Source organism: Perca flavescens, chromosome 12 (assembly GCF_004354835.1).
Source record: "Perca flavescens isolate YP-PL-M2 chromosome 12, PFLA_1.0, whole genome shotgun sequence".
NCBI lineage: Eukaryota > Metazoa > Chordata > Actinopteri > Perciformes > Percidae > Perca > Perca flavescens.
The window spans coordinates 30,628,378-30,649,081 of NC_041342.1; the positions used below are offsets into that span (position 1 = coordinate 30,628,378).

At 40.8% G+C, this 20,704-nt stretch overlaps 1 protein-coding gene across 1 annotated transcript in view; it reads left to right on the top strand.

Annotated features, from left to right (window-relative positions):
- zmynd11 (zinc finger, MYND-type containing 11) overlaps positions 1-20,704 on the top strand; it is a 37,691-nt gene that overhangs the window by 1,734 nt on the left and 15,253 nt on the right. Inside the window, 5 exon segments of the mRNA XM_028593603.1 lie at positions 3,953-4,088; positions 10,316-10,475; positions 12,343-12,366; positions 18,686-18,847; positions 19,643-19,720. Of these exon segments, the coding sequence (XP_028449404.1) occupies positions 3,958-4,088; positions 10,316-10,475; positions 12,343-12,366; positions 18,686-18,847; positions 19,643-19,720 (555 nt within the window). The 5' untranslated portion in view covers positions 3,953-3,957.

Sequence of the window (20,704 nt, forward strand, 5' to 3'; positions counted from 1 at the left end):
TTAAAAACTTAAAAAGACAACACTTGTGTCATATCACAATATTACGACATCCAAAGTCTAAAACGATATCTAGTGACATATCATGATATCGATATATCGATATATTGCCCATGTCTACCTGATTTTAATGTCTAGGTTGATTTCCCGCTCACTGTGGCTCTTTTAACCAAGAGTGCTGTGATGTTTTAAGCCACGATGGTACTCAAATGTAGTTCCACCTTACCTAGTTCTGAGTAGCGCTGGGTGGTGTGACCAAAAAATTTGGATCTGGGTATTTTTTAGGATTCTGCTGGTTTCACAGTATATCACAGTATTATTTTTTTTTGCACGACTGGGCCTTATTTTAACTTTATAGTGCAGTGTTTCGTCTACAAATCAGCTTAGATGAAACACTAGCGGTTATACTACTGCCAGGAGTACATCAAATGTAAAAACAAAGCTGTTTGGCAGTGTCATTTTGTAATATGTACAATTAATGGTGTTACAAATTGTTTGTGTGACAAGTTGTTGTGTGCCATGCTGTTTTGCCCTGTTTGAAGAGAGTTGTTATGGATTATTAATTATTGTCCTAGAAGTTATAACCATAAGTAAGAAAGGTGTACAGTTAATAGGGTCCCCTCTAAACACACACAGTTTGCCCCGACCGTAGCACTCTTAAGTGTCAAACTATTTCATATATTTTGCTCTCTATTGGTAGCCTGACGTGGTCCTACTCAGATTCTAGTCAGAGTATGAGTCTGATGCTGCTCCATTGGGCTGTGATTATGGAAAGAAAATGCCTCTGGAGTCAATTGGATAGACCTACAACCAATCCGAGCAACGGATAGACCTACAACCAATCAGAGCAACGGATAGACCTCCAACCAATCAGAGCAACGGATAGACCTCCAACCAATCCGAGCAACGGATAGACCTACAACCAATCAGTGCAACGGATAGACCTACAACCAATCAGTGCAACGGATAGACCTACAACCAATCAGAGCAACGGATAGACCTACAACCAATCAGAGCAACAGATAGACCTATACCTAATCAGAGCAACGGAGTTGTAAACGAATTCAACCCAAGCGGTCTTTGGTGACGTGGTTGATTACGTTACTGTTGATAATCTTGTCCATCATCGTATAAAGCCCGCCCCCTGAAAATTTGATTGGTCCGAACAGCTCTGGTTGGAGCGTAGTTGCTCCACAACGGATCAAGTCCAGACCGAACTTCCCGACCTCAAATGTTGTGGGCAGGGCTAAGTTCGGCTGGCATCAGGGCTACCCTATTGAAGCGATTGTTTTAGTTATTAAATTCATATCATACGGGAAATTAAAACCGGACCAACCGCTTCATAGTGACACTGCACATTGTGTTTTACCTACCGGAGACAGCATCGTTGCACTCAGCGTGGCTAGAATTCGTTCATTTGGCACTTCCAGAGTTCATAATCTCTAAAAAAAAAAAAAAAAAAAAAAAGTATTTTCTTATTTCTAATTATTTGCTTTCTGCACTTTTTCTCCCTAATTTGTGTACTTTTGTGAAATTATAAAAGCATGACAAATTCAGATTTTGTATTTTCTTTTTAAAAAGGCAGAAAAGTGTAGTTCAGTCACATTTAGAGAAGTCCAGATGGGGACAATGAGTGCTTTAGGTCGGCATGACTTAATATTAAATGCACCAGGCTGGTGTTTTTCTGTACTTTAGCCCAGGATCAGATATCGTATCTACCGGTCTGAAAGGAGCAGAATTATAAAATACTATGCTTTATAGAGATGATTATATCACACATAGTCTCCTCTTAAGAAACCTCCACTCCGAACATGTCCAAAATGTGAACCACTTCATCTCTAGACAATATATTTTGCCTGTTTGCTGCAACTAAACCCACTGTTTGTGTTGATTTTTTAGCTTCATTTGCATTTATGTTTTGGGTGATTTTGCTCATTTGCGGTCAACCCCAAATACTGTATGTTTTTTGCATGTTTTTGTTTTTTTCTTTCACCCAAACCATAGTCGTTTCATACTCTCATGACAAAAATGTGAAGATGAACATCCTCTCTCAACATCCTTCACGTCCTCTCATGCCACAAAGTGCACTAAAGCCGAGCCTCGTTCTCTTTGTATAAAAAATGCCCCGAGCGTTATTATGGTTAGCTGTTGGCTGTGATTTATGAAAGTGACATCTTAAGTTTCACGGATGGTTAAGAGGAGGACCGCATAAAATTGGATTTGAGGATGTACGGGGAAGACCGGGCCTGTGCACCACGGAAAAGAGGCAGCGGTTATTATTCAGAGCCTTTTTGAAGGTCTAAGACTTTTCCTTGTCGTATGCTCAGACGTTTTCCGATTATTCATCAGCACCGCAGTATTTGTTTTCATGTCCACATGTCACTGAGGGAAAAGGCATGTTATAAATATTTCTGATTTGTGACAACAGTGCTTGGATAGGACATTTCCGCATAATTCTAAATGTATGCCTGCAGCAAAAAGGTGTCTTGTAGCTTCAGTTTAAGTGACATCAAACACCTGAAGAGTGATCACAACAAATATGTCTTGGATTTGTCAGTGCATCAAAGCCACCACCAACTTTCCCAAGTGCGTTTATTCAAAGAAGTTCAAACTATTGTGATTGCATGTAAACCTAGGCCCAAACATCTCAAGCACATTTTTATTGAGCAGTTTGCTTTACATACTGTTAAAAAAAAAAAAAAGAAGTTGTTGCTGAACTACCTCTTGCACGACAGGAAGATTTTTGGCCCTATCTCGCACCCGGCGCAGCGCAAAGCCCGACGCAAGTATCTTTTGCTAGTTTAAGACCGACGCAGTTGTCCATTTCCCGCCCACGTCGTTTAAATAGCAAATGCACCTGCGCCCATGGGTGTGCTGGTCTTACAGGGAGGTGTGTTCAGGTGCATTCTGGGCGTGCTGGTCTTACAGGGAGGTGTGTTCAGGTGCATTCTGGGCGTGCTGGTCTTACAGGGAGGTGTGTTAAGGTGCATTCTTGGCGTATTGCTATTTTGAGGCAGCGGAAGTGATCGCGCCATTAACAGCAAATTAGTAAAATGCGCCTAGGCTTATGCACAGCGCGCGCACACTATGCTTGTTACACACACACACACACACACACACACAGGGAAGCGCAGCTCAAACATGCAAAAGATTACAAATAAAAAATATTACGGTGCAAATCGTCCATCATAATAGCAATGCGCCAAGGTCCAAACGCGCCTGGCTTTTAAAGGGAATGTGAGATGATCTCTGATTGGTTGATTGCATGTTATGCCCAAAACACACCTCTGATTAATGAAGACACTAAGGACAACCCTTTAGAACCATGTGTCCGGCAAACGGACCCTTTTTTCTGCCGTCAAACTGGCAAAAGTGGGTTTGGACACTCCCTAAACACACCTGCCCCAATCGCTTCACGCTGTGCGCTTAAATCATTAAATTAGGGCCCATAAAATTAAACTATACTGCTAATACTACTATTACTATTAATTAAATCTATCTATCTTGTATTGTGTTTTTGCACAGGTTTCCAAGCAATAGGCTATTTACATTGTCTACATTCTAAGAAATGGAAAACCAATATTGACATGTGTCGCAATATACATTAAATTAGTTGTGGAAAAAAAATAAAATGCATTACAACAAAGAAAAAATAAAGTATAATGAGAGCGGAGGAAGAAAAAATAAAAAGGGAGGGAGGGGGGGATGCAGGGCATAGATGGATACTACTATTACTGACACTTACTATTATATTAAGGCTTAAACCACAGATGTTATCATCACTAGGAACAGTACCACTGGTAGTCTTTAACTTGTAGTCCTGCTGCTATTAGAAACGTAGCCTCTCATAAGTCTGTTTCTTTGTAACCTGGTACCACACCTCAACTACGCTTAAACCTACTTTTTAATTCACTACCACGGCTGATTTGTTTCTTTTTCTTTCGTTTCCCCACAGTTGAGATGAATAAGGAGGTCATGTCACGCGTGGTGAAGAAGAGGCAGGCGGACCCCAAGGTGGTCCAGTATGTGTGGGCGGCCATCGAGGTCGTCCGCAACCAGAAACAAATTGCAAACATGGACAGGATCTCCAAGTAAGTTAATCACAGACAAGACGGATATTACGACATGTCTGTACGTTGTCTATAAACTTTTGAAAGGGTTAGTTCGTCTGCACGTTGTCTGTTGCCTACAGTTAACAACTGTTAAAGGATACCTTTTTTTTTAAAGGTTAGTTCAACTAAATTAAAAAACTTAAAGTTTCCCACTGATCAAGCCATGCAGGTTGCTCTGATTTGATCTAAGATTTTAAAATGCGTGTTCCTTAAGTATTATTTAACCAGCCCAATACAGATGAGCTGAATGGGATTTTATTGATACAGTTCACAGCACTGCAAAGGGACATTTATGGCGTTTTTCCATTACATGGTACCCGCTCGGCTCGCCTTTTTTTTTTTTTGGTTTTCCGTTATGTCACGGCAGTTTTCCGCGGCGTCGCTGTGACGACCAGCCACGCTCGCCTCACGCATGAGATGGTAATAAATCTGCAATGGAAAAAGGAGGACGGGACACCGCGGCCGAGCCGACTAGAGCTGGTACTAGCGGAGGGTAAGCGCCATAAGTCACTGCAAACTGTTGTCCCTGTGACCACTTTCACATTTTGTGGCAGGAGATACAGAAAAGAGTGAGAGGGATAATAGACTTATGAGATTTTTCAGCGTTTGAGTAAATGGCATCTAGGCCCACTTATCCACGATGATGTGCATTTGTGAGTATTTGAGGTGAAAATGCAATGTCCTTTTTATGAGGGTTTTCAGCTGCTTACGTGTCCTTAAGCAAGGTATTCCCTAACGGCTCCCTATTTAAAGAGTTTCAGGTATTTCAAATCAGCACGGTGATGACCGGAGGGGACAAAAACGGCTCCACACACAGACATGCCATTACTTGAACCTACTATGTCGACATGTTGTTTTACAGGAATCATTTCCCAGGCTTTTTGTGTTATGCAGGGTGACTTGTGTCTGCTTGTGACTTAAAAAAAAAAATTATAAGTAATATCTATACTCGGGGCTGTTCATAAAGGGTGCTGAATAACTCACAAATACATTTAATTTTTTAGTTTTTTAAACTATTGGTACAGTTTTAACATAATAAATAGATCATTTAGTTTATAAAATGACAGGAAGTAGTGAAAACATGCTATCACAGTTTACAATTATATAATATGGAGAAAAGCATTAAAAAACGGTTGAGAAGCTGGAATCCCTTCATCTGTGCTTGATTAATAACTTCACGATCAATAGAATTGATTAGTAAAATGGGTAACACTTTACTTGAAGGTATCGACATAATCGTGACATGACACTGTCATAACTATGACATGACACTGTCATGAACGTGTCATAAACATTATAAACAGTCATAAATGTTTATGACTTCTGTCATTAAGTGTCATTCGGTTTATGTTATGACAAGTTGACATTGATCAAAGTGACATTACCAGAGGATGTCTTTGTCATGACAACTTGACATAAACCAGGATGACATTACCAGAGGATGTCTTTGTCATGACAACTTGACATAATGTCATCCTGTTTTAATGTCAAGTTGTCTTAATAAGGACCCTTCAAAGAAATGTAATGTCAAGTTGTCATGACAAAGACATCTTCTGGTAATGTCGTCCTGGTTAATGTCAAGTTGTCATTATAAAGACAACCCAAACAATGTGTTACAAAAGTGTCAACGTAAAATGTTCGAAATAGTTAGACGTGCCTAAATGATGTCTTCAAGTTGCTGTATTTCCAACCAACAGTCCAAAACTCATATTAAATTTACTATGACATACAACCCAGGAAATCGGTAAAAACTCACATTGGAGATGCTGGAACTAGAGAACGTTTGCTATTATTGGACTAGAGATTAAGCAATCATTAAAATAGTTGCTGATTACGTTTTCTGTCGAATAACTTAAGCCACTAATTGTCAAGCATTGTTGTTAGTGTGCGTGTGTATAGACCTTTTTTTACAGCAGACATGTTCACATGTCATAGTAGGAAAAGCACAGGTGTATTCAAAACCATTACAGGGTTCATACGTTTTGAAAAGTTATGGAATTTGAAAAATGAAAATTCCAGGCCTGGAAAGGTTTTGGAAACATAAAAAGACCCAGAAAGTTTTGGAAAAGTCATGGAATTTTTAACAACATGGCATAATAATATCTGATAAATAAATGTATTTTCACGTCGTCTTCAGTTCACGTTCTATTCGGGGAGTGATATTATGAATCTATGAACCACATAAATTGTCATTCATTTTATAGTTAAACCTCTGAGGGTAAACTTTAACAGATTTGTTTTCTTATTGTAGAATGTCGACTGACATTTTCAGTAACACATAGTCATGGAAATTTGCTGAAAAGTATTGGTTAAAATGCGTGTGAACCCTGCCATTACTGATGGCTGCATTCCACTTAGGAGAGGTCCTGGTATTAAACCATTAATGATGGCTGCATTCCACTTAGGAGAGGTCCTTGTATTAAACCATTAATGATGGCTGCATTCCACTTAGGAGAGGTCCTTGTATTAAACCATTAATGATGGCTGCATTCCACTTAGGAGAGGTCCTGGTATTAAACCATTAATGATGGCTGCATTCCACTTAGGAGAGGCCCTGGTATTGTGCATGCTGACTCACTGAAATAGCTTACTGGGACACTTGATGGAATTGAGCCAACGTTGAGGTTATCAATTTCAGCTGGGCTTTTCCTACTATGACAATTTCTAATGTTGGCTGTGAAAAAGGTCCATTGGCGCAAAGGCAAGGCATTGATGTTCTTTTGAGCCCTGTTCGCATTCAATGCCGTACCAGGCTGCGATCAGTCAGATTGACAGCTGTTGGAGTTTTGACATTCTCCAGCTGTTATTCACTAATTGCCATTCTTGAAAAGAATGGCCAGTATTGCAGAGCAGATTGGGTTCACTCAGCTTCAAACATTGTTATTTCATCCGTGGAGTGAATCTCACGTTGTTCAAACAATGCAAACTGGTGACAAATCATCTGCGGCGGACGGGCTAAATGAAACACTTAGCACATCTCATGCAGTTGGCGAGCACCTTTTTGGAGCTGGCTGCTTGCCAGATCAATACCCCGGCGGCGAGCGGCTGTTGTCATGGCAACAGTCGGCAGCGGCATGCGATACGGATAGCCCCAGCTCTCTCTCGCACAGCCACCCCTCCCCTCTCCCACACACACTTACCCACCCTACACCCAGTCACACTGTGGCTTAATTTCCCCAAACTTGCTTTGTGGCCAAGAGGGGGGATGACTTTGGTTTTGAGGAAATAGAGGAGACTGAAGTCGGCGGCAAATAATTAATCGCACTCTCTCACGTTATGGAAATAAAGGTACTTTATTGTCACATACACATAAAAAAAATTAATTCTCTGTATTTAACCCATCCCTCAAGGGAGCAACGGGCAGCCATTTACAGCGTCTGGGGACCAGCTCCAGATCTGAGCCAGTGCATTGAGCAAGGGAACTGACTGGAGAACCTAATATGTGTTTTTTGATGGTTGGTGGGGGGGACCGTAACACCCGGAGGAAACCCATACAAACTCCACACAGAAAGGACCAGAACGACCTGGATTCGAACCCAGAACCTTGTTGCTGTGGGGCCACAGTGCTAACCATTGGGCCACCATGCTGGAAATGTAACGTAAATGAATGAAACTGTAATTTTCTCATAGGGCAGGGTCACAGCCACAGCAGTCAGGCTGCTTATAGAACCAATTAGTTAATCATTAACCATGCTAAGAGCTTCTTTACAAAGCCTGGTATGTGTTTATCCAACTGTAAAATTCATGGACTATTTGTTTTTTTGTTCTTTCTAGTTAACATTTATAGTCGAAATGATCAGTCAGTTAATGAGAGAGTACCAAAGATACAAAATAATACCTAATCACTCACAACATGCTACAAAATAACCCTGTACAATATCAATAAAACAAGCAACCACAAGGAGACAAGACAAAAGCTCAAAACGCACCAAAATGCATCGTTCTCATTTTGCTGAATTGCTGTAAATGTATTTTTAAGCCAGTTAAAGGAGCACACTGGGTTGGGGTGGTAGTTCTCAAAATGTGTAATGCCGCCCAACAACAACTAGACACACAATCAATTGGCAACTAACTTTTGTGTAATTTGATTTGAAGTCTTTAAAAAAAATAAAAAATTCATTAATATCAAACATTAGGTGGTTGCACCCCTCAAAATCTGAGCATTTGCTGTTTTGTTTTTTTGTCTTATATGATAGTTAACTGGGTATATCTTTGAGTCCTCAACTTTTGTCAGACAAAACGAGCAATACGCATGTGTCTTTTTTGTCTCTGGGAAATTGTCATAGCCCTTTTTTATATTTTCTGAGATTTTATGGAGAAAACGATACAGTAGATAAGATATTAGTTGCTTTTTAGTCCTACATGATTACGATAAAACTACTTTAAAAGGATAATTCTAAAGTTTGTTTTTGTGCTCATGACCTGAAATAGTTAAAGCCAGGCGTTCTTAAACTTTTCATGTCCCCTTACCACTATAAGACATTCCTAAGTAAAGTTGTGATTTCAATTCTGTGCAACCCAACTCAGAAAAATGTTTTTACTACAAATATTTTAACAGTAACTCCTGAAAACAGTCTGATACATTTAAAGTGCTCATATTATGCTCCTTTTCAGGTTCATCATTGTATTTAGAAGTTGTACCAGAATAGGTTTACATAATTTAATTTTCAAAAAAATACCATATTTTTGTTGTACTGCATATTGGTGCAGCTCCTCTTTTCACCCTGTGTGTTGAGCTCTCTGTTTTAGCTACAGAGTGAGACATCTCACTTCTGTTCCATCTTTGTTGGGAGTCGCACATGCTCAGTACCTCGGTAAGGACTACTAGCCAGTCAGAAGCAGAGTATGAGGGTGTGCCCTGACAGTACTTAGGTAAGGACTACTAGCCAGTCAGAAGCAGAGTATGAGAGCGTGCTAGTCGAGCATTATAACGTGTTACAAAGTGACCACGTGTGTCTCTGAAGTAAAGGCTGGACTACAATAGAGCTGTTTGGAGCTCTTTTGTGAACAGTGTTTTCTGTTGGAGATGGTAAGTCCCTTTGGGGGGGTCTTTGGGCTTTTTCACTTTGTAAACCTATAACATGCACAAAAAAGATATCTAACACGATAAAGGAAAGGGAAAAAGCCAAAAAGCATAATATGAGCACTTTAACATCTTTGCTTTAAGTAATCCAGTCCGATTTGTGTTCACCTCACAGACATACTATATAGGCCTCTCCATTGTAACTCAGGAGTAAACAACTCTCACCTGATTCCCCTCTGACACATTCTGTTTGTTGGCTGTCGGCCACAGTAGAGGATCCATGACCTTGCTCAGAGAGGTTCACTGCCCGTCAGCAGGCAGCGGCAGGAATCAAGCAGGCCATTATTTGAAATGGTGGGATGCATTAGAAGAGGAAATGTATAGGAGAGACATTCTTTAAAGCAGACAGTGTGTAAAAGAAGAAATACACTACGTCTTGGATGGTATAAACATCATTTACAGAGCTTTGTGGTGTTGTTGCTGGAAAAATTACAAATCTGGGAGGCAAGTAATTTCCCGGCCATATAAAATGCCTGCTCCCTGACCGATGATTATGTATACCACGTGTCAAACTCAAGGCCCGCGGGCTAAATCCAGGCCCTCGCAGAGTTTGATCCAGCCCGCATATCAATTTAGGTTCACATTACATTTTGGCCCACCTAATTTGTCACTTTTCCAAAGTTTTTGTCACTTTTCCCGGACGTAATTTTTTTTTTTTTTTTTTGACGTTTTTGACGCTCATTTCAAGTTTTTGCCACTTTTTCAGCTCTTTTTCCCGATGTTTTTGTCACTTTTTCCAACGTTTTTGCTTCTTTTTTCTATGATGGCTGAGGAACTTTTTTGCTGACTTTTTGGGGGCTTCATGAGGCCCAAACTGTAAATGAGAAGGCTATATGAGACATGCAAAAATACAGTCAACATATTTGACTTTTTCTCTTAAATAAAAGCAAGTCAATAAACTCTACTTGATGTGCTTCTCATTTTCCAGACTTGGTGAAACTGACACCCTGTTGTCCGGTCATTAGAGCTGGTTTCATGAATGTCGAGCGTCTTGAGCAACCATTTAACATTTTAAAATTCATGACCGCAGCGCTAATCCAAGTTGTAAATGGCACACAAAATAAATGTCTACCATACACACACACACACACACAGCTCAATTCCTTCTCATTCTCCTGTCCAGGTACCTGAGCCGTGTGTTTGGCATGCACCCTAAGGAGACTGCCAGACAGCTGAGCTTGGCCGTGAAGGACGGCCTGGTGGTGGAGACCCTCACCGTCGGCTGCAAGGGCTCCAAGGCCGGCATCGAGCAGGAAGGATACTGGCTGCCCGGGGATGAGATGGTACGTTTATCCGGTTCCTAACACCGTGAACAGTGAATTCTTTTTTCTAGAATATGTTTTACCTGTCTCCAAAAGAGATCAGATTCGTCCTTTTTACGTCCAATATTTACCTGGTGGTGTGTCTGTCGGTGCCTGTGTATTCACACTGTGAGCAACATTGTTTTTAGGAATTCACTGGAAGTCCAACATTTCCAGAAGAGCTGAATTTTGGAAGGAGACCTGTTCAATAATGACTAATTAACTTTGCTTCCACCGGGCCTCTAACGGCCAACAGGGCGCATTGGTTCCCCTCGGATGAGATTTAGTTTTATGTTGTTTTAGCCGGCAACAAGACGCGTATCATTCCAACCAATTAATAGCTTGACAGTAAAACATTTATTATGAAGATTATTTTCATGATTTGATATTTGCTAATAAAATAGTCGCTTGTCTTTTAATCATTTGGACTAATTGTTAGCAGCTCTTTGAAAGATTATAATAATACTAAATAGATAGAAGTCTTGTAGAATGGCTGCATGTTTCAATGTCATCTATGGGAATGTCCGTATTGTTGATTCAAATATTTATATTCTTTGTTTTCTTGGTTCCAGATTACTGGTTCAGTTATATTATTGTGTTAACTGAGAGGCACTTCAGAACCAAATTATGATTATTTATGTAAGAAGAAAAAGAAGTGACATTGTCCATGTGGTCATAATGTACTGCAAACGATAAAGATCCAAGCAGCAGCAAAAAAACAACAACAGATTAGCCGTTTGGCTAATAAAATGAACACCATATCTTCGGTGATGAAGTATTGGAGACCAGCAGCACCCAGATTCTGTCAGTATGTAGCCGCCCATCTGTCAAGTTGCTCGCAGTGTGAACACAGTTTTAACAAGAGTCGCAGCACGCAGACATTACAGGAGGATGGACTCGGCAAACGGAAGAGGTAGAAAAGTTCAAGAAAAAGAGTGATATTTTGGCCAAATCGAGGACTTCAATATTTAGTTCTGTGTGTGTGTGTGTATATATTAAAATACACAAAAATACAAAATACACTTATGTATCATCTTTTGACCCGCTCAGGCAGCCCTCTGCTGTGGAGAGTTGTGTTTTTTTTTGTGTAAAGTCCTTGTTTTCATTTTTCTCTTATTTCCCTTGTTAGTTCACAGTGTAGCGTTGTTTTTCACTCGTCTCTGTCACCGTAGCGCTGTCACTTCACCGCACTACCTGGGGAGAATCCGTACGCCTTCTGCCATTTGAAATGCAAAGAGCACTTAATGGATTACTGTGGCAGCACCACATTAACATGTGTTTGGTGGCTGCTTTAATCCCAGCGCTTTTTGCACCAGGGTGCTAAACACTCTGGCTGAATCTGCTAAGCGTTACCCATTCTGCTGCAAGAGCTTCACGAGCCATTTTTGTAAGAAAGAAATATGCAGGAAAAAAACAAATGACGGATGATCCGAATAGTTATTATAATAATAATAATAATAATAAGAAGAAGAAGAAGAAACTAAGCTGCTTTTCTGAGTTCTAACATGAACTAGTTTGTGGATTTGATTCGCCCATGTACAAAACATGTCCCGGTTTACATCGACTCAAGGGTACATTTTGTAGATGAGATTTGAATCCAAGGATATTTGTTATGATCACAGGCCAGAAAATGAGTCTTGGATATCCTGAAAAAAATAGGCACGCAAAATTGGAAAATGGGTCTGTCTGTACCGTTATGGTGTGTGTGTCACCACAAAATATTTATTTATATGATTTGAAAAGAAATCTCTCTCTCACGACGTGACGCTTTCCCGTGTCCAGCGGAGCTCAGGTCGTTTTTAGCAACAGGACTTTTAAACACTACTCTCTGAATCACTTGCAATCACAGGAGCCGAAAGCCGAGGGAAGCAAGGTAAGGGCTGCATTGTTACTTTCAAAATCAGGGTTTTTTTCCCTCATCCGATCCCTTCATTTTCTCACCCCTCCCACCCCCCCCCCCCCCTCTCTCTCTGTCTCTCTCTCTCTCTCTCTCAACTAACATCATTCTGTGAGAAATCGGTTCTGCCACATGCAGTGCTGTCGGGGATTTGAGTGAATCTTTTTTCGTGCAGGTTTGCAGACAAACTAAATGGCGCAGAGTATGTTCTGGTCAGTTCAAAAGTTGTAGGCTATGTTTTTAAATGTATATGGAAAGCCTCCTGAGCCAGCAGTGGCGAGAAATTCAGTCTCCTTGCACTACACAAGGCTTGAGATTGAGTCTGCTCGCTGCATCCTTTTTTAAACGAAATTATCACACAAGGTGAAAGCGGAAAACGTATATCCACTTTCCATTTGGAAATTGCCTACAGTGCATTCTATCAAACCCACTGCCAGAAGCTACTCGCTGTCATTCAGTTCTGCTGTAAAAAGCTTCATGAAAGTCTATTGCAGCGCTGTGTCTACACAGCCAAATTTCTTGTGGAAGTGATCGGTGATCTTGATGAAATATGGGCTCGCTACTTATCTACAGATGTGCCGTTGCTTGATTTTTTTTTTTTTTTTTTTTTTAAAACACAAACGCTCACTTTGTGCAGCTCAAAGCTGCATCCAGTCTTTGGCATTTTAGACGCTGCCAACTAGAATCAAACATCAAGTGTAAATTTCCGCTTGAACACTCTTTAGCGTTTTTGTAGATGACAAGCAATGCTAGCATAGCCGCAGGTTGGTAGCAAGCTTCTGTGCGTTTTTGTAGTATTTTGGTCTTGGTAGTTGTAGTTCTCCACAGAGGGGTGTGTGTGTGTGTGTGTTCTGCCGTGTTCTTAACTTCTGTCTGGCATGCGTATTTTTCTTTTCTTTTTTTTTCTCCTTCATTTTAAATTGATCAAACAGGATGGAGGTGGGGGGGGGGACGGGAAGGAAGAGTGGTTGTGTTCTTTAGTTTTCTCCGTGCCTTTCAACCGACTGGCTCGGTCAGGTCAGCCATAGCCAGTGGACCGAGTTTTTGAATGTGAGATGCAGCGTAGAGCAGTTGCTAGATGGAGGCAGCACTCCCCTCCGCAGGTGCCTGGATTCAATCCAGCTGGCACGGGCTGTGTCCTTGTGTTGACCGCAGGAATATATTTACTCCTCAAACAGTTAACCACAGCTTTTTCAACACTGATCATAACATTTAAAGATAGCGGAGTCACATTCTCGAACACGAGATTTGAAATGCACTGCCTCAAGTCAGATTGGATTAAATCCAGGTTTGCCAGGAATGATTTACCTTTTTTTTTTTTTTTTTTTTATCTGGGACTGTCTAACCTAAATTTAGCATATTTAAGGGTGAATTTTGTAGTTTGAAAGTTTTGATAGTTAAACTAACTTAAATCTGTGCCCTTGTGTTGCATGATAATGAACATGATGTGATGTGTTGAAGCACTTTGACAGTAACCACATACACGGTTAACAAAACTCTTATTACACCTTATTTCATTTGATTTACTAACCCATTATTTTTGACAAAGTTCTGTGAGCGTCCTTGTTCAAACATGGTATTCATCTTTACACCATCTTTAGTGATTTTACTTAAGTTTATGAAGCTTTTTTTCTGCTCTATAAGCTTACAAATGGCTGATGCTTAAGGATGAATTGTTTGAAAACATTGCTATTATTATTATTATTATTATTATTATTATTATTATTATTATTATTATTATTCTATGGTGCAGGAGTTCCATAATGGAGACCACCTCCCCTAACGTCATGAACAATTTCTAATTATGAAGTAAAGCATTAATCATGCTATTTAATGTGTGTGGCTTACCATCTTGGTTAACCAATTTCCTGCAGGAAATCCTGAAATGGGGAAGAGCCATATGACGATACATGCATACATTTTTTTGTACCGCAGATATTTGACCTACATACCGGTTTTATACAAATGTGTCTTTCCTTTGACATAATAGGAAATGTTGCAGGACCTAATACATTATTGGACTTTATAGAATATAATGCCTTTCATTGTCACTATACACATGTACAATGAGATTAAAAGCAACTCCTTTTCTAGTGCCAACATGTACGTAAAATAAAGAAATATAACAACATGAAATGAAATAAGTAGTGCAAAAAAGGGGGGTAAGGAGCACAGTTCTTAGACACTATATACATATAGAAAAAAAAAAATGGTTTTATATACAGCGTGATATGCAGTGTGGGTTATTGCACATTTTAACATTGCCCAATAGTGGTGATCATATTCAATGAGTAATAGATATTGCACAGTATACAGATATTGCACAGTAATGGAATTGCACATTGCTTTAAATGTTTTTTTGCATCAATGTGATTAAATACTTAGATTTGTCCGGTATTTAATTAGCTAAATAATTACAATAAAAACGCTACAATGTGATATTGCTCACTTGACGTGACATCGACCAAATCTTAAAGTGCAGTCAAGAAACTACTGTCTGAAAAGAGTCTTTTAGGAAATAAAAAGGCTGTAGAAAACCGTGCAAAAGTACATACTCCGTAACCGTGAAGAATCTGTCAGACACAACACGTGAAGCACTTACCTCTAAAACAAGCAGGATCCCGGGGGTGTTTTTTGGCGCTTACCCACTGCTAGTCCCAGCTCTACTCAGCCGCGGTGCCCCGCCCTCCTTTTTCCATTGCCGATTTAGTACCGCCTCATGCGTGAGGCGAGCGTGGCAGGTCGTAGGGCTGCTTGATTATGGGAAGAAATATAATCAGGATTATTTTGGTCAATATTGAAATCACGATAATTGAACACGATTATTTATTTGTTTTACTTCTGGAAAGATGTTGCCATTATTGAACTTAAAAAAAACAGTGGGAAAAGTTAAATAAATCAACAATAAAAAACACAACTGTGAAATTTGCCTTAATACTTTTCCTATTTAAACTTAAATAAAATGAAGAGTATACTTGCAAAACGTAATGAGCTAAATAATTGTTTATCTCGATTATTCTGTTTCTGTGATCATTGGGAGCTGAAATCATAATCCCGATTACATTTTGATTAATTGCACAGCCCTAGCTGGATGCCGTGACCTAACGAGACACACACCCAGAACGTGGAAGGTGCGTTGTCTTTGATTCTCGGCATGTGGCTGTTTGCCAGAAGACACATTTAGCTTTAAAGCAGCTGGAGGCAGCAATGATGTCGCTAGCAATGATGACGCAGTGATTAGTGACGATTCTCTCCGACCAATCAGTAGACTGCAGGTTTTCAAGTCACCTTTTGGTATCGCCTCAGCTCGCGTGGAACCTCAACAGAGGTGATACTAAAAAATGTACCTGTTGGCAGGTACCAGGGACTCTTTTCAATAATGGAAAACCAAAAAAGTAGAGGCGAGGCGAGTCGAGCAGGTACCATGTAATGGAAAAACTCCATTTGTGTAGGTCATTGGCAGGGCTGCTAAACCTGCTGCCCAGCCTTGCTCGGGGTCTGGCGTGTCCCAGCTTGACGCAGAGCTGTTCACCAGAGTGGGAAAGCAGTGGGGAAAGATGGCTTAAGGAAGCCAACCCTCTGGCTGCCTCAACTCTCCCTCTATCACTATCCAAGTCCCTGTCCTTGTTGGCAGCTTTTAGTCGAGGCCCATTTCTTTCTCCAAAAAGCACCGAGGTATTAAACGGATATTTAGAGAAGTGATTTTAAACCCGAAAGCAGATTTTCTGGCTTTGTCTTTTTTTTTTTTTTTTTTTCTGATTTTGCAGGTAAGGTTTTTGAACATTGGTTGCAGATCTTTCATTGGCAGGGGAAGCATTGTTACGTCGTGCTATTATTTCATCGTTCAGTGTCAAACATGATGTCGCTGTTATCCGCTTTTTGCTTGGACCAGATTCTTTCCCCGACGGGCTCCTGTCGAAACTAGCTGTGCTGCCGAACCACAGACACCGTGTCCTTGGCTCAGAGAGCTCCAGGCTTTTTTTGAAGTCGGCCACTTGTCTTTCATCAGGCGGCTGAAAGCAATAGTGAAGTGCCTCTTGACATTCAACAGAACACAAGGACCATTTCTGTGTTGTCGAATGCTTGTGTGGGTGAAGAGTCTCTTACGCGCTAAAATAAAATAAAATGGAAGTCCTTTGAGGAATCTGTGGATAGTTTTTCAGAGTATATTCTCACCTAGATGGGCTTTAATTGTGAACCCTCGATACATTTCCATTATTTGAGAATATGTGCTGTGTTGTACTCTACGTGAGGAGCCCTTTTTGGAGTGAGAATGTGATCTGACCATGACAGTGTTTCCCCTAGGTTGACAGCTTTGGTGCCGCAGGTTAGCGTTTTAAAGAGAGTCCCCAGAGAGCTGCTGGATTTGAGTGTAGAGTGCTTCCTCCTGGTGGGCCCTGCTTCTGATCAGGCCGTCTGGTGTTGCAGCGACACTGGCTGGCAGCATGGATGTCAGAGCTGTCCCCCCATCTTTTTGTTCTCCGTGACTATTTATGGTTGCGTATGGGCTTCTTTCCCTACGCTTCGGACTGAGGGGTCCAATCTGCATGTTGCTGCCGCAGTGTGCGTCCTCGTTTAAAGATTTATGCAAATCAGGCTTATTTAGGAAAAGGCATTCATGCAGTAAGATGTTCTTCTGTGATTAAAACCGCAGCGGTAAGCAGCCTCTTTCTCAGACAGTTCTTTACCTGACCATCGCTGCAGTTATGAGCTGATTCTAGTGTGCTTCCTCCAACTCAAACCCAACCTACAGCACATGAACACATGGAGAAGAGATCAAGATAGAGACTTTTTTTATTTATTTTTTCTCTCTAGCTTTTATTGAGCTGCTCTCCCCTACTGAGTCGGTCCAGACTGTGAGTGGGAGGAGGTGGACTCTTGACAGATTGATAAGTAGTTGAATTTTAAGCGGTTCACGCTTCCTGTCTCTGTGCCATTGACTTAAACCGCTTACTGAAAACTACTACAGCAACATGTGTGTGTTAGGATTAAAGAACACATAGAATAAGTTGTCAAATTTGCGCCCCCTCTCATCCATTCAGTACCTTCCTGCCACAAACGGAAACGCTAAAATAATTTGATATCAACCTTTTAATTATCACATAATAAAAGCAGGTTATAATAGTGTTTTTATGATTAACATTACAACAGGCAATCTATGGCTTGGCATTGCTTGAGATTTTTACAGTAATACTAAGTATGATACCAATACCTTTTTTAATGATAATGATTAAACGTACAATATGTAATCTTCTGCCGCTAGGGGTCTCTCAATCAAATCAGTGGATGTAAACACAGACTTTTGATGACGTCGATAAGTTGCATTATGGAAGTTGTAGTTTTCATTGTTTATTGCCGAAAACGTATCGGTTTACGGATGGGTTTATCCATTACCGTTTTATTCACGTTAGGTTTATTCATGTCATTCTGATAAAATAGCTGCAGTTCTCGATTTGTAACTAGCTAGCTAACGTTAGTTGACCAGTTAGCGGGCAAGCAGGCTAACATTAGCCACTCAGTTAAAACCAAGATATCACAATATATTTCACATCAGTGTCGCTTTTTGGGTGTTTTTCAGCACCGGGAGGAAAAGGGTTTGCTATAATGTTACAACACCGCTGAGAACTTAGTTTGCGGCTGGGACTGGCCACTGAGTATCTTCTGGGTTAGCCGCCGAGGACATACTCGGCATTTGATGTATTACTTCCTGTAGAATTTTAATGATATGGTGTATTTTGAAGTTGCTGAAATGCACAGCGTGTGCCTAGATATAACAATCATGCTACCAGATCTGGAACTATTCATAGCTGGAATTTATCAACTCTTATTCTATGCAGTACCAGGATTTGTTGGATTGAGGTGTTTTTGAAACTGTAGTAACTAAAAAGTAAATTTTTTTTGTATACACTTCATAGCCACTTTTAAAAGGATACCGACCAATGTTCTTTTTTTTTTTATTCAGCTTCAACGTAACCTAGGACTGTTAACTTAATCTTTTTTTTCCAAGAGAAATCGATTTTTAAAGCAAACAAAGTCAAAACAAAGTATTTTCAGAGGCAGTTTTATTTTTCTTTTGTGAGATTGAGTGAGGAGGAGGTAGATCTCAGTGATGTAGCCTCCAACCTGAAACACCCTGACAACCAGGAGTACAGTCGTCATGAATCTGTACGTCGGAGCTAGTTTTAATTAAGAACGTAGGATGAAGAAAGTTGTTTTCCTCCCCTCCCGCTGTGGTTCGCGGGTTGGAGGGAGGGGGGGTCACCCAAACTTGTGCTCTGCTGTGTCTTCCCTGCAGGAGTGGGAGGCAGAGAGCCACGACTGGTACTGCTTCGAGTGTCACCTACCGGGCGACGTCCTCGCATGTGACAACTGCTTCCGGGTTTACCACCTCAAATGTCTGTCGGACGAGTTCAAGCCCAGAGACGGAGGATCTCACTGGCAGTGTGTCGCCTGCAGGGTAAGCGCATGTTCTCTTAAATGGCTATTAGAGCTGTAGTCTATATCGACGACATCTGCTTCTGGGATTGTTCAGGTGTCGCTGGAAATTCCACCGGATTTCCCTCTTTTTGGGCTGGATGTCCGTTACCTTCCTCTTTCACTGTGTTGGCGTTCTAACCTCCGGTGGATTTCTGAGGACTATGGTGAACTGCTCCTCAGATCTCTGCAGGGTAAATCCAGACAGCTAGCTAGACTAGCTGCCCAATCGGAGTTTTCTGTAGCACGACTACAACATCCTTTGGACGTACTCGTGTTCCACCAAAACAAGTTCAGTGAGAGCAAATGAAACATGAGCTCACACATTTGTTCCCAGGCCAGTAATTATCCAGTGTCTACAGAGACAAAAAAGTCTGGTTTGTCCTGCAGAAAGCTTGCTGAGTTAACTGTGTTTCTCTTCTTTCTCCAGTACAGAGTCTTGTTTTCATGACATTTAAGAAATCAGTCGTCTGCAGAAGCAGACACCATGTTAGTAGTGTCAATATTTGTCATTCCAACTAATGTTGGTGCTCGCTGTAAGTTTGTATGCCAAGAGATAAATAAAGACAGTTGTTGTTTTTCGCTTATTTGTAGCCCGTTTTCTGTCCCTCGTTGTCTTCATTCCCTCCTCGTTCCTCTTTTAACTTTTTGTCTCCTCTACCAGTCTCTTGCCTTTTGGTATGTTTTGAAGATAACATTTTTTTTTTAAGTGTGCCTAATTTGAATTTTCCCTCTCTTGTCGCTCTTTCTCCACATCATCCCTCTTTCAAACCTGCAGGGCAGTAAAAAGAAGAACCTGAACAAACAGGAGATGAGTAAATACCTGCGCTTCATCGTCCAGCGTATGAAGGAGAGGGTGAGAACAACCATATTTATTTCTACCTGTTATCTGCCTTCAACTTATCAAACCTCCCGGTGACAGCACAGCAGATTGTCCCATCTGTGCGCCATACCACACCAGAAGCCACTCAGAAGGGTTAGGGTTAGGTCTAACCCTAGTCGACCTCATTAGAAATCCTTTCCATAATGTTGTCAGACACTTAGAATATTAATCTGAGCCGGTCAGCGGCAAAACAAGCACTTTTGTGAAGGTAAATACAAGCCTGCTGCCCTGTTAACTTACATTGTAGCTTGTTTCACCGCTGCCGACTGCAGCGATCTTGATTAATACTGGACCAATGTCAAAGATTGTTGTTCCCATCAGTCACTTAGACACAAAAACTAGGGCTGTGCTCGATTGAAGAAATTCTTAGTCGACTAACACTCATTCAATTGTATCGACTAATCGATTAGTTGATTTAATCGACAGGTCTGTAAATCTGAGTTTCTCTGCAAAGAGTCATGCAAAAGCACCACTTTAATTCTTGTGTTTACCAGAGATGTGCTCGTACGTTTCTTGGAAATAAGTCATTCAGCATGAAAAAAGCATCAAACATGACTAATCGACTAAATAAATTTTAGTTGACAAAGACCGATTAGTCGACTAATCGACTAAGAGGGAGCAGGCCTAACAAAAACATAAGAAAATAGAGTCCAGGTTGAAAAAAAAAACGGTAGTTAACTCTTAAAACGGAGCGGAGAGCTGCTTCACATACGCTTCTGAGACACGGTGGTGGAATAACAACCAATGACTTGAATGTCCGGGATTGCTGGCGGGGGTCGCGGCACCTCCGGAGCGCAGCGCAGACGTGCCTGGTGGAAAATGGGGTTAATTGTCGTGATAAAAAGCTAAATCCACCTTATGTTTTCAGCATGTTTACGCTCTCTCCTTTGCAAGGTTAATGCTTGTCGTAATGTGCTCAATTTGACTGGAGTTGGACAGGGAAATGTGACACCAGAA